Source organism: Lynx canadensis, chromosome D3 (genome assembly GCF_007474595.2).
Source record: "Lynx canadensis isolate LIC74 chromosome D3, mLynCan4.pri.v2, whole genome shotgun sequence".
Lineage (NCBI taxonomy): Eukaryota > Metazoa > Chordata > Mammalia > Carnivora > Felidae > Lynx > Lynx canadensis.
In genome coordinates, this window is record NC_044314.2 from 87585765 (window position 1) to 87598945 (window position 13181).

The window sequence follows — 13181 nt, forward strand, 5'->3', positions numbered from 1 at the left end:
CTCGGAGCCTGGAGCCTGCTTCTGATTCTGTGTCTCCCTCTCTGTCCCTCGCCCACTCACGCTCTGTCTCTGTCTCTCAAAAATAAATAAACGTTAAAAAAAAGTCTGCTGTAAAACCAGAAACTAAACAGAGCACGGTCGCTGTTGCGGGACATAATGCCAGTTGAAAGCAAAGATACCGAAGCCTGTTGGCCTGTTTGAATCTTGTTTCTGCCCCTTACTAGCTGATGCTCGAGAAGTTACTGAATCTTTGGGTATCTTGGAAATGTGGAAAATAGTGTCATATCTACCTCTGAGGGCTGTCATGAGGATTATGTCAATGGTTGGAATGGTGCCCAGGTCCCAGAAAATGCTAAAGATGTGTTTGCCGGTTTCTGTTCCTCCTACGGCCTGTCACAAGCCGGCCCAAGGCCGGGTAAACACGGCCTCCGTTCATCTTTTAAATACATTCCTAAATCCCCATCTCCTTTGTCAGGAAGTCTGCTGCACTGGGGAAATGAGGGGTAATAACTAAGTATTCGCACAGCTGTTCAAGGTCACCAAGGGAGGTGAAGGGTAGGGCCAGAGGGCGGAAGCGGTGGTGGAATGATGGAGCGGGCATGCGGCCTTCCCACGCGCAGGTGTGGGCCGGAAGCAGAGACAGGCTCTTCTAGCTGGTTCTTCCCTGCTCGCATCTGGCACAGGCTGAGCACAGAGGGTCCCAGTGGGCAACGGTCAAGTGTAACTGACTGCGGTAGGCAGAACAGTGGCCCCCAAAGACGTGCACATCCCAGTCCCTGGAACCCGAGACTATGTGACCTCACCAAGCAAAGGAATTTGGCAGGTGTTAAGTTAAGGACCCTGAGATGGGGAGTCTCCTGGGTTATCCAGTGGACCCAACGTGATCAAAGGGTCCTCACAGGCGAAAGAGGGAGGCAGGAGGATCAGAGTCAGAGATGATGTGGCGACAGAAGTCAGAGCTAGAGATTTGAAAACAGTACTCTGTTGGCTGTGAGGGTGGAGGAAGGAGCCAAAAGCGAAGAAACGCGGTGGCCTCCAAAAGCTGGAAAAGGCAAGGAAGTGGATTCTCCCTGAAAGTTGTCAGAAGAAATGAATTTTCTGACACCTTGGTTTTAACGCAGCGAAACCCTTTTCTGATTTTTGAGCTCCAGAGTTTTATCCAGTATTATCCATATTGGTGTGACCCATAAATAGCATATTCTGCATTATCCTAACAAAACTGTGTTACCTCGAGCCAGTAAGTTTGTGGTAATTTGTTACAGCAGCAATAGATGAATACAGACTTTAACCCTCAGGGTGGTTTTTTTCCTTCCCTCAAAGGGGGCACAGGGCAGCATGTGGCTCTTGCCTCTGAGCTGACCGCAGCAAATTTAATCTTGCCTCCACACCAGCTAAAAGGCTCTCCCAGGAAGTCACCCCTGATTGATCGCCTCCTTTGCCTTCTCAGGACTAACAGTCTTCAAACTCCTTATGTGGGCCTACTAAGTCCAGTATAATCAGACCTGTCCACCTCCCTGACCTCATCCCCCACCCGTATTCCTTACTCACTCTGTTCTCACCATACTGGCCTTCTTTGTGTTCCTTGAACACACCAAGCCCGTTCCTACCACAGGGCCTTTGCACTTGTGTCTGCCTAGGACGCCCCTCCCCCAGCTCTCTCTGTGGAGGGTACCCACACTTCATTCCGATCTCAGCCCAGATGTCACCTCCTCAGGGAAGCCTTCCTGACTGTCCCATCCTAGTCAGTCTCTTTCATATCACTCTTTTATTTTTTTCATGGCACTTATCACAAGCCGAAAACTTTAAAACTTTAAAAAACACCTATCTCCTGGGGCGCCTGGGTGGCTCAGTCGGTTAAGCGGCCGACTTCAGCTCAGGTCACGATCTCGCGGTCCGTGAGTTCGAGCCCCGCGTCGGGCTCTGGGCTGATGGCTCAGAGCCTGGAGCCTGCTTCCGATTCTGTGTCTCCCTCTCTCTCTGCCCCTCCCCCGTTCATGCCGTGTCTCTCTCTGTCTCAAAAATAAATAAACGTTAAAAAAAAATTTTTTTTTTAAAAAAACACCTATCTCCTTACACTAGAATTGCACCATCCAATAGAGTAGCCACAAGCCACATGTGGCTGCTGAGCACTTGAACTGTGGCTGGTCTGAACTAGCACGTGCAACAGGGCTAAACACACATCAGATTTCAAAGACATAGGGAAAAAATGCAAAATACCTATTTAATAATTATTTGAGTAACTATGTGAGGTGATGGATGGTAAATGTCACAATACACATAAATATCAAATCATTATGCTGCACACCGAGGGGCGCCTGGGTGGCTCGGTTGGTTGGGCGTCCAACTCTTTGATTTCGGCTCAGCTCGTGATCTTGCAGTAGATGGGACCGAGCCCTGCATCAGGCTCTGCTTTTGCATTAAGGAGTCTGCTCCGGATTCTTTCTCCCTCTCTCTAGGCCCCACCCCTGCTCTCTTTCTTTCTCAAAATAAACATTTTTTTAAAAATTATGCGGGGCACCTGGGTGGCTCAGTCAGTTGAGCGTCTGACTGGCTCAGGTCATGATCTCACAGTTCGTGGGTTTGAGCCCCGCATCGGGCTCTGTGCTGACAGCTCGGAGCCTGGAGCCTGTTTCAGATTCTGTGTCTTCCTCTCTCTCTGCCCCTCCCCCACTCGTGCTCTGTCTCCCTCTGTCTCAAAAATAAATAAACATTAAAAAAATTACATTAAAGGGGCGCCTGGGTGGCGCAGTCGGTTAGGCGTCCGACTTCAGCCAGGTCACGATCTCGCAGTCCGTGAGTTCGAGCCCCGCGTCGGGCTCTGGGCTGATGGCTCGGAGCCTGGAGCCTGTTTCTGATTCTGTGTCTCCCTCTCTCTCTGCCCCTCCCCGTTCATGCTCTGTCTCTCTCTGTCCCAAAAATAAATAAACGTTGAAAAAAAATTAAAAAAAAAAAAAAATTACATTAAAAAAAAAATTATGCTGTAACCTAAAACTAATACAATGTTATATGTCAATTATATCTCAATAAAAAATAATTTTTATGTTGATTACATGCAGAAATAATATTTTGCAAAGACTTGGTTTGATATCAAAATTTTTTTTAACCTCATCTGTGTCTTTTTATTAACGTGACAAGTCACATAATATTATTTTTTAAGTTTATTTATTTATTTTGAGAGAGAGAGTGAGTGTGTGTGCACGAGTCGGGGAGGGGCAGAGAGAGAGGGAGACAGAGAATCCCAAGCGGACTCCACACTGTCAGTTCATAGCCCAATATGGGGCTCGATCTCATGAACCATGACCTGAGCTGAAATCAGGAGTCAGTCATTTAACCAACTGAGCCACCCCGGGCATCCCCCACCCCCCACCACATAATATTTCTATGGACAGCCCTGCACTAGAAAGTCAGGTCCAAGAAAGTCAGGTCCAAAGACCTCATCTACTGTGGTCACTGCTGTCTCCCCAGTGCCCAGAACAGTGCCCCGTTCATAGCAGGTGCTGGATAAATACATCTGTTGAATGAGCAAATGAACAACATATCCTGTTAGCAATATAGACAACTGTATCCGCACAGCCACTGCTTTCTAAGCCTGTTGGTATTTTTCCTGTCTTCCCAGTTACCCACCCACTGCCTGAGATGAGGATCCAGCTTTCCCAGTCTCTGCACTGCCCATGTCACTTAGGAGGGCACTTTGCATGCTGTGGCCCATCAACGGGGTTGCAGACTGAGTAACCAGATAGACAGAACATGTCAAGACTGTGGCCTGAGTCTGTGTGATGAGCAGAACTGACTAAATCTGGGGGCGGGGGGGTATGCTCAGGGGAGGAGTTGGCGGAAGACAGGGTGCATGCGTTGTGCTGAGAGAGAGAGAGGGAGGGGGGTGAGGCAGAAAAAAGAGGGAGGAATGAACAAACTGATAAGACCAAGGACATGTTAGGAAGATTTTTGTGGAAATAACACCTTGAAGAGCCTTTGAGACCACAAGAAAAAAAAAAACAAACCCAGAGAAGTCTCTCTTGATCCCAAGAATACAAAGAAAAGTAAACAAGGGGCTGGGATGGGAAGAGGGTTTTGCCCTCTGATTTAGGAGAGATCATCCTCAGTGTTTACAAACAAGCCTCAGCTCTGAGCACGCTGAGGTTTACTTCCTGGCTGACGGCGTTCCAGAAGTGACAAGTGCAGCTGGCTGGGAATGCCATCTGACTCCAAGCCTAGCGGCCTCCGATGGCTCCCAAGGATGTCCCCCAGCCCAGCTGCTGCAGAATTCCAACGTCAAGGGTGGGAACAGAGGCGCTGGGACTTCTGTGTGACCCGGGCTAAGCCCCTTGGCAGCCACACGAGGGGATTTCAAAGATCCTTTCCCCTGACTCTCTAAAAGAGATTGGGAGTGGGGTGCCCAGTATCAGACCACGAACACCTCACTGAAAGCCTATCCAGGCCTAAAGACAACAGCTAACACTTGTAAGGCCCTCACAACGGGCCAGGCCTTGTCCCAAACACTTTATGGAAGTTAACCAACCCTTCAATTCTCACCACAACCCTATGAGATGAGTACTATTATCCCCATTTTACAGCTGAGGAAACTGAGGCACAGAGAGGTGAGCTGACTTGCCTAAGATCACACAGTGGCAGGGTGTGAAGCCAGGCTGTCTGGCTCCAAAGTCCCTGGGAACTTGACATGAATTAGAGGGCTGGGGCATTTTCAAGCTCCGAGCACGATCTTGGAAATGTTGCCTAACACTTGGGAGCTTGAGTTTCCTTCCTGACCTCAGGGCACAGGGACCTATGAGGACAAACACTGTCAAACCTCCCAAACACTAGTGCTCTTAACCACTGGCAGTTTTGCCCCCAGGTTAAGACTACATACACAGCCTGGGTTATTTTCCTTGAAACACAATAGGTTATGGCCTGCCAGAGAGGTTCAGAGAGGCCAAGTACATTTCCTGAGGCCACACAGCAAGCCAGAGCCCCCTCAGGCACCCTGATTGCTCCTAGGAAAGGCGTTTCCTCCTATTCTCTGTCCAAAGGGTCTGACAGAAGCTTCCCTGGCCTGAGGTTGGGGCAGGAAACCACACATCTCCCACTTCCTTTTCCCCAGGCACCTTGTCTAGACTCCCAGTCCAGTAGAGAGGCCCTGATTCATGCACTCCGAGGAATTCTTGTTCACAGGGCAGAGGCTTAGCTTAAAGCTGCCCCAAATCGTGTCCTATCCCCTGGGTGGGGAAGAGGCACCAGAGTTACCTCCACTGGCCTGGGATTCTCTCAGCACTAATTTGGGGCAAATCCCCCCTCCCCCAATTTTCTTCATTTGTAAAACGAAGATAATTCCTGCCTCAGAGAGTTCTGTGAAGATTAAAGATAAAATCAAGGAGGGGAAAGCACTTCAGTTTCATAAATTAGAAGGAATTCTGGGAACAATTCGCAAATAGAAACCCAGAGTCTGGGGGTTGATGAGCTGGGTGGCTGGAGGTCACATCCTCTTTGCTACGGGGGGTTTGGGGATGAGAAGAAGAAAGGGGCCTGACTGAAGGGCAGAGGGCTTTATTTCATTTCTGGAAAATAATATCATCTAAGCGGTTTAGACATATCACACTTAATTCTTAATGAGGTGGGTCTTATTACTATCACCATTTGACATGCGAGGAAATAAAGCACAGAGAGGTTAAGTAACTTACCCAAGGTCACACAGCTATTAGACAGTAAAGGTGGGACTGGAACTCAGGTCTGATTCCAAAGGACTGCCCTAATCTCTAAAGTAGTATATGCCAGGTGGCGCTGGCTGGACAAAAGAGGGCCAGGGGCCTCCCTCCCTCCCTCTCTCATCCAGTCGGGTCTCTCTCCTCGTCTAGTCCCTGCATACACAAACGTGTGCGCCTACAGCTGCGGGATGCTGAAGGGCCCTTGGGTCCCAGCGGCCCCATTCCCCGGATGGGCAGACTGGGGCCGCTGCCCACCTTCTGGTGCTTGCGCTCCTTCTCGATGCGGTCCATCCTCTCCAGGCGCAGACGGTCCAGCTCCAGGCGCAGCTCGTCCAGCTCAGGCGCGACGTGGTGGCGGCTGACCAGCACCTCCAGGATCTCCAGGACACGCACGACCTTGGGCATGAGGCGCGCGATGGCCTCGCAGCCGTGCTGGTCGATGACCCGCTCGAACTCGTGGCCCACGAGCGACGCGATGTCGTACACGTCCATGACGGTCAGCTCCGCCACGTTCTTCTCCAGCGCCGACTCGGCCGCCAGCGACGACCCCCGGTCCTCCTCCATGGCCCCCCGCCCGGCCTCTCCCCCACCCCGCAAACTAGTGCAACTCCCAAACTTGCCGCTGTCGAGGGCAGCGCCGGGCCGGGCCCACCTCGCGCCGCCGCGGGCGGTCCGCGCTCAGCTGGCCCTCGGGCGAGGGCGCACCGGGCGGCGGGCGGGCGTCCGCATGGGCGGGGGCGGCGGACCGCGAGCCGGAGGGCGGCGCGCGGGGGGCGAGTCTCGGCGCGCGGCTCGGCCCGGAGCCTGCTCCCCGGCGGGAGGAGGCGGCGGCGGCGGCGGCGGCAGCGGCGGCGGCGAGGAAGGCGCGCGTGCGCAGGCCCGCGGCGCCTCCCAAGTTGGGAATCCGAGTTGGGCGCAATGGAGGCGCGGGGTCTAGCCGGAGACGGGGCCCGGTCGCCCTCGGAAACAGTTCTCGCCCGGGGGTCGCCCCCACGCCCGGGGCCGGGGAAGGAAGGGCGGCCGCGGCTCCTCCGGGAAACTTTGGTGGCGGCGAGACCCGGTGACCGGCTCCCCCCGCGGGGATGCCGCGCGCCCCGCCCCGATCCCGGCCTGGCGAGGGGCGCGCCCGGCTTCCGCCGCCCGAGGGCGCCCGGGCCCCCGCGGGCCCCGTTCCGCGACCCGCCGACTAGGCGGCCCCCTCCCCCCGCTCGCCGGCCCCCGTGCCACACACCCTCCCCTCGGCCCCGCGGGCCCTTCCTCCTCCGCGCCCCCCGAGCGTCCGGGCGCGCCGCCCCCTCCTCCGGCCCGGTCCTGGCTCCTCCTCTCCCACTGCCGCCGGGGAGGGGTCGAGGCTAGCCCGGAGGAGAGGGGGAGGGGGACGGGGCGGTGGGGGAGGCTCGTCTGGGGACGATTCGCCGCGCCGGGCGGCGGCCCCGGCGGTGGAGCGGAATGGAGGGGTCGAGAGGTGGACTCTGGGATGGGGCCCATCCTGGGGAGAGAGCGAGGACCACCCCCAGCCCCCCCAGCTCCCCAGCCCGTAGACCCAGCTACGGGCGGAGCTGGCGGCGCCGGGCCCTGCGCTCCAGCCCAGGCGCCCGAGAGGGGCCGAAGGAAGGGTGGAGGGGTCCCCTGCCCCCGAAGCGGCCGGCCGGCCCCGCCCGCAGAGCCACGTCCATTTAGCAGTTCCTCGTGACATAAACACCGCTTCACAGAGGAGGTGAGGCCGGGGTTTGGATCTCAGCACCGCGAGTTTTCTTGTCCAAGCCGCCTCTCTTTTTTGACCTAAGTCCCCTGGTCCATCGGACACCCCGCCCCCAGAAGAGCCTTTCCTGAAGCCACCGGCCCTCCCATTCTTCCCGCCGCCACGCATGGCTTATGGACCCTCCTCTGCGTTCCCACAACCCGCTGTCTTCTATACAATTGCTCCTTACACAGAGTTTTAACGGTGTGGTTACACATACGCCTCCCCCATGAGACTGTGAGCTCTTTGGAGGCATGAAAGAAAGAGAGAAAGAAAGAAAATAGAAAGAAAGAAAGAGAGAAAATAGAAAGAAAGAGAGAAAATAGAAAGAAAGAAAGAAAGAAAGAAAGAAAGAAAGAAAGAAAGAAAGAAAGAAAGAAAAGAAAGAGAAAAAGAACTTTAACATTATCCTAAAACCCACACCAACCTGGCACATTATCGATTAAAAATATTTTTTAAGTTGCAAATGTATTGGACAGCAGCTTTAAATTCTAAGTGCTTTACAACTAAATATTATATTGCCCCATTTAATCCATACCCGATGGGTTCTCAGAGTGTGGCCTAATGGCCACTGGGGTTCTCCCGTACCCAGAGGGTCTCTGTGAGGTTGTCCCTTTTGCTAGTTTTGTATCAATGTGCGGCAAGATGTTCTTAGTATATGTAACACAAAACAGCCTATCACAATCCACTGAACATATAGAAGCAGACGTGAGGATCCAGCTCTCTTATAATGAGCTAGACATTAAAGAGATTTGCAAAAATACGAAACAATGCCACCGTTGCCAGTATTTTGTTTTGGAGCAGAGTTATTTTTTTAAAAAATATGCATGTTGAGGGGCATCTGGGTGGCCCAGTCGGTTAAGCATCCCACTTTGGCTCAGGTCATGATCTCACAGTTTGTGAGTTCCAGCCCCGTGTGGGGGGACTCTGTGCTGACAGTTCAGAGCTTGGAGCCTGGATTGGATTCTGTGTCTCCGCTCTCTGCCCCTCCCCTGCTTGCGCTCTGTCTCTTTCTCTCAAAAATAAATAGACATTGAAAAAAATATATGCATGTTAAAATATCATGTAACTGCTTTTGAGTTAACCAGTATTTTTAAAAACATTAGTTTAAATTTCCAATTACAGTAGATATTCATAGATATAACCCACGTAATGAAATCTCTTTAGGGTCTTCAGTAGTTTTTAAGAGTGCCCTTGGAAAAGGGTCTCTGAGACCAGAGACTTTGAGAACTGCTTCCTCACAGCATCCTAGGAAGTATTATCCTTGTTTTACAAATGAGGAAAGGGGGGAGGCACAGAGAGGTCAAATAACTCGCCCAGGGCCCGGCAGCTGGTAAGAGGTCAGATCTGTGCACAGCAAGCCAGTGAGGTGGACATGTGATTATCCCCATCCAAAATCAAGGACAGTGAGAAACAGGGAGGGGCATTAGCTTCCTGCAGCTGATGTAACAAATTGCCACAAACTTGGAGACTTAAAACAATAGAAACTTATTCTCTGACAGTTCTGGAGGCCAGATATCTGAAAACAAGGTGTTGGCAGGATCAGGCTCTCCGGAGGATCCTCTCTTGTCTCTTCCAGCCTCTGGGATGCTTAGTCTGTAGCCACATCCCTCCAGTCTCTACCTCTGTTTTCACGTGGTCCTTCCATGCATGTCTGTCTTCTCTTTGTGTCTCTTATAAGAACACCTGTCATTGGATTTAGAGCCCATCTGTACAACCCAGGATGATCTAATCTCAAGGTCCTTAACTTAATTCACTTGCAAAGATTAGTTTTTCAAAATAAGGTCTCCACTTCCAGGATCGGGACACGGAAGTATCTTTTGGGGCAGGGTGGCACTATTCAACCCACTTGCTTAAGGTTCCACAGCTGGGAGGGATGCAGCCAACCCGGTGGGTGCCCGTGTTGAATGAAGGAATAAATAATGAATGCCCAGATTGGGGTAGTTTTCCCCTAAAGGCAGCAAAGATGTGCTGAGAGTCAGCTGGGAGGGGACCAGGATTGAAGAACTGGAATACCAGCCTGCAGCCTGAACTTAAGATGGGGGCAGGAAAGGAGTGGCGGGGGGGGGGGGGGGGGAGGCAGAAGTCTGAGATGACCCCAGATGGTGAGCTCAGGAGAATGGCTACAGTTTTAAGCAAGCAAGTTTTAAGCAGTCAAGCCTGGTGGTTAAGCTTCCAGAACCTCTCTGCGGTCTAATCCTGGCGTAGTCACTGGCCAGGTGTTTGGCCTCTCGGGGCCTCAGCTTCCCATTCTATAAAATGGGATCACAGAGGGTAATTGTGATCATTAAACAAATCCGAGTATGTGCCGGCCTCCCCCAGTGCTTCTAAGCTTCTATTATCCTCACCATCATCGTTAAAGATACCTGGAGGAGGTACCTGGTCTGGGTGTAGATGTAGACGTCTAGGTGACAGCTGGAAATGTGGACCTGAAACTCACTACCAGAGCAATGATAAGAGCTATGTTGACATTCATTTATTCAATAGGTATTTAGCTCTTAATGTATGCCAGGGACTCTGCTAACCCTGTGGGATGCGGCAATATGAGACAGACAGGATTGCTGCTCTTGTGGGAAACAGAGAGGAAACAGGAGAAACCAAAAATAAACTAATTTCAGATGGAGCAAGAGAGGGTTGACAAAGGGGAGGAGAATCAAGAAAGCAGTGTGTCCCAGAAACCAGGCGTGTTAGCACAATTCAGAGTCCCACACGCTGTATTTCTCAACTATGAATATTTCATAACACTTTTTTTTTTATTTTTAATATTTATTTATTTTTGAGACAGAGAGAGACAGAGCATGAATGGGGGAGGGTCAGAGAGAGGGAGACACAGAATCCGAAGCAGGCTACAGGCTCCAAGCCGTCAGCACAGAGCCCGACGCGGGGCTCAAACTCACGAACTGTGAGACCATGACCTGAGTCAAAGGTGGACGCTTAACTGACTGAGCCACCCAGGCGCCCTGAAATTTATTTCTTGATGAAACGGGATTGTTTGTCTTAGAGGGATGCTGTCTGAATGTTGCTAATTTCACCACTGTAACGTCCTTTAATATGTCTGTTCCCGGTATTTTCTTTAGACTGGTAGTTGTATCAACAGGTTTGATCTGATTTAGGTTCAATTTATTTGGCGGTGGTGTGTTGGACATTTCTTTTTGCTTTTTTGTGGAAGGGGCAAGACTCATTTTTAAATGTTTCTCTAGATGTAAATTACGTGCAATAATGTTCACCTTTTTAATGTGTACAATTCACTGGTTCTTCGTATATTTGCAAGTTCTGTACCCATCACCCATCCCCACCCTCTAACTTCAGAACATTTTCAACAACCTTCCCCCAAAGCCTTGTACCCATTAGCAGTCACTTTCCATTCTCTCCTGCCCCCAGCCCCTGGCAACCCCTCTTCTGCTTTCTGGGTCCATAGATGTGTCTATTCTGAACATTTCATATACCGGGTGGCCTTTTGTGCCCGGCTTCTTTCACTCAGCATAATGTTTTTAAGGTTTATCCATGCCGTGGGACCACATAATTCCTTTTCATAGCCTAATAAGCTCCCATTGTATGGACGGGCCACATTCTGTTTATCCATCCATCCACGGGCTTTTGGGATGTTTCTACCTTCCCTGCTGGTTTGCCCGTGTTAAGACAGTAATTTCCTTCTGGAAGCTCAGATCACTTAGTAGAAATGTTTCCTCCTCCCAGAACTCCTTCTTTCTAGGCTCCAGAAGAGGGTAGGAAAGAAAAGGGAAAAGGACTTTATCCAGCCGGAAGCTCACAGCCGTTGGTACTTTCTGAACGGGTGAGGCAAACGACCCCGTAAGCCCCAGCCTGCTTTCTGTCCGTGGATTTACTTATTCTGTCCATTTCAGATACGTGGAATTAATATGCTATGTGAAGGAAGAGGAGACAGCCACAGACCATGTGTGTGAGGCCCAGGGGAAGAACGGGCTCCATTCGTGCGTGAGTCAGCAGACTGACCAGCGGACTTGTTGGGGCAAGTTGGGGAACAGCGTGAAATGAAGTTGAAAAGGGTGGCAGAGATTGACTGCGGGGTCAAGTTCGTATCTGACGTAGTAGGGAGGATGTGATGTGACATCTGGCAAGTCATCGGATCTTTGTTTTACTTTTTTCATCTGTAAAATGGGAGTAATCTCAGCAGAGATTAAACGAGTTAAAATACATAAAATGTTTAGAACAGAGGATGGTACACAGTAAGAGCTACATTAATGTTAGCTGTTGCTATGCTTGCTGTGTGGGTGGTTTGACTATTACATGTGCTGTGATTGTCACCACTGAAGCATCTCATTTGGAGCAACGACATCATGAAACCAGCACTGATGTCTGACTGTGATGTGAGGGGCTATTAGAAGAATTAGGAATCAGGGCAACCCCTCAATTCTGCCTCCAAAATCTCTCCCCAGATTTTCCACTTTGCTCCACCTCCCTACTTCCACCCTGGCCCCACTTACTGTAACTTTCCCTTCTGGAAGAAGCCGATGGTGGGCTTCTAACTGGTTTCTTCTTTGTCTCTTCTTCCCACTAACCTGTTTTCTGCACAGCAGCAATTTTGCACAGCCAGCACTTTTGATAAAGCACATGCATTTCACCCCGCCAGGTGTCGATGCCAGGTTACAATAAAATCCAGAGCCCTTACCGTGTCTGACACAGACTTGCATAGTCTGATCTGTGTCGACTTCACTGTCTTTGGCCCACATCTAAGCACCAGTCACCTGCTGTTTCTCTGGGTCTTTCGTGTGCCATGGTGCATCTCCAAACTCCAGTCCCTAGTGTCAGCATCTACATGAAGGATCTGGTGTTACAGCCCGTGCCCTGCGATCCGGGAAAGCGAGAATTTAAGCTTTTTCAGCTACCACAGAAGCAACAGAATTCTACTTTCACTCGGAGTCACACAGAGACGGATTGCCCCGCCAGAGCTGAATGGATGGGAAACCCGGGGGGGGGGGGCGGGGGTGGTTTGCAGGTCATTCGAGGGTCCTTTCTTCTGTCCACCTGCTCAGTACCCAGATCCCCTCTCAATAACTCAGAATTTAAAGACTCTGGGCTTGTTGTACCGTCTATGAATAAAATGATACAACGTTGGGCGCCTGGGTGGCTCAGTCCGTTCAGCGTCCGACTTGATTTCGGCTCAGGTTGTGATCTCACGGTTTGTGAGTTTGAGTCCCCCGTCAGGCTCTGCACTGACAGTGTGGAGCCTGCTTGGGATTCTCTCTCTCCCTCTTTCTCTGCCCCTCCCGTGCTTGCTCTCTCTCTCTCTGTCTCTCAAAAATTAATTAATTAATTACAAAAAAAGAAATCCTACCCCCCAAGGTGATGGCATGAGGAGGTATTATTAGTGCCCTTGTAAAAGAGGCCTCCGCGCTCTGTTGCCTTGTGAGGACTCAGCAAGAAGGCGGCATCCAGGGGCGCCTGGGTGGCTCAGACGGTTAAGCGGCCAACTTTGGCTCAGGTCACGATCTCGCGGTCTGTGAGTTCGAGCCCCGAGTCAGGCTCTGTGCTGACAGCTCAGAGCCTGGAGCCTGCTTCAGGTTCTGTGTCTCCCTCTCTCTGACCCTCCCCCGTTCATGCTCTGTCTCTGTCTCAAAAATAAATAAACGTTAAAAAAAAAAATTAAAAAAAAAAAAGGCGGCATCCATGAACCGGGAAAGGGGGTTCTCGCCTGTCACCACATCTGCCAGTGTCTTAATCTTGGACCCAGACTTCAGAACTGTGAGAGATGCATCTCTGTT

The 13181-nt window shown here is 51.1% G+C and overlaps 1 protein-coding gene across 4 annotated transcripts in view; it reads right to left on the bottom strand.

The window, feature by feature from the left end:
- Nucleotides 1-6359, bottom strand: part of RILPL1 (Rab interacting lysosomal protein like 1) — a 40057-nt gene extending 33698 nt beyond the window's left edge. For 2 of the 4 annotated variants that reach the window (XM_030336335.1, XM_030336336.1), the window contains exon 1: nt 5955-6359. In XM_030336335.1, coding sequence (XP_030192195.1) covers nt 5955-6263 — 309 coding nt within the window. In that variant the 5' untranslated portion in view covers nt 6264-6359. The remainder of the gene's footprint in view (nt 1-5954) is intronic. The other 2 variants (XM_030336333.1, XM_030336334.1) reach the window with 2 other exon arrangements.
- Between the last annotated feature and the right edge of the window lie 6822 nt (nt 6360-13181).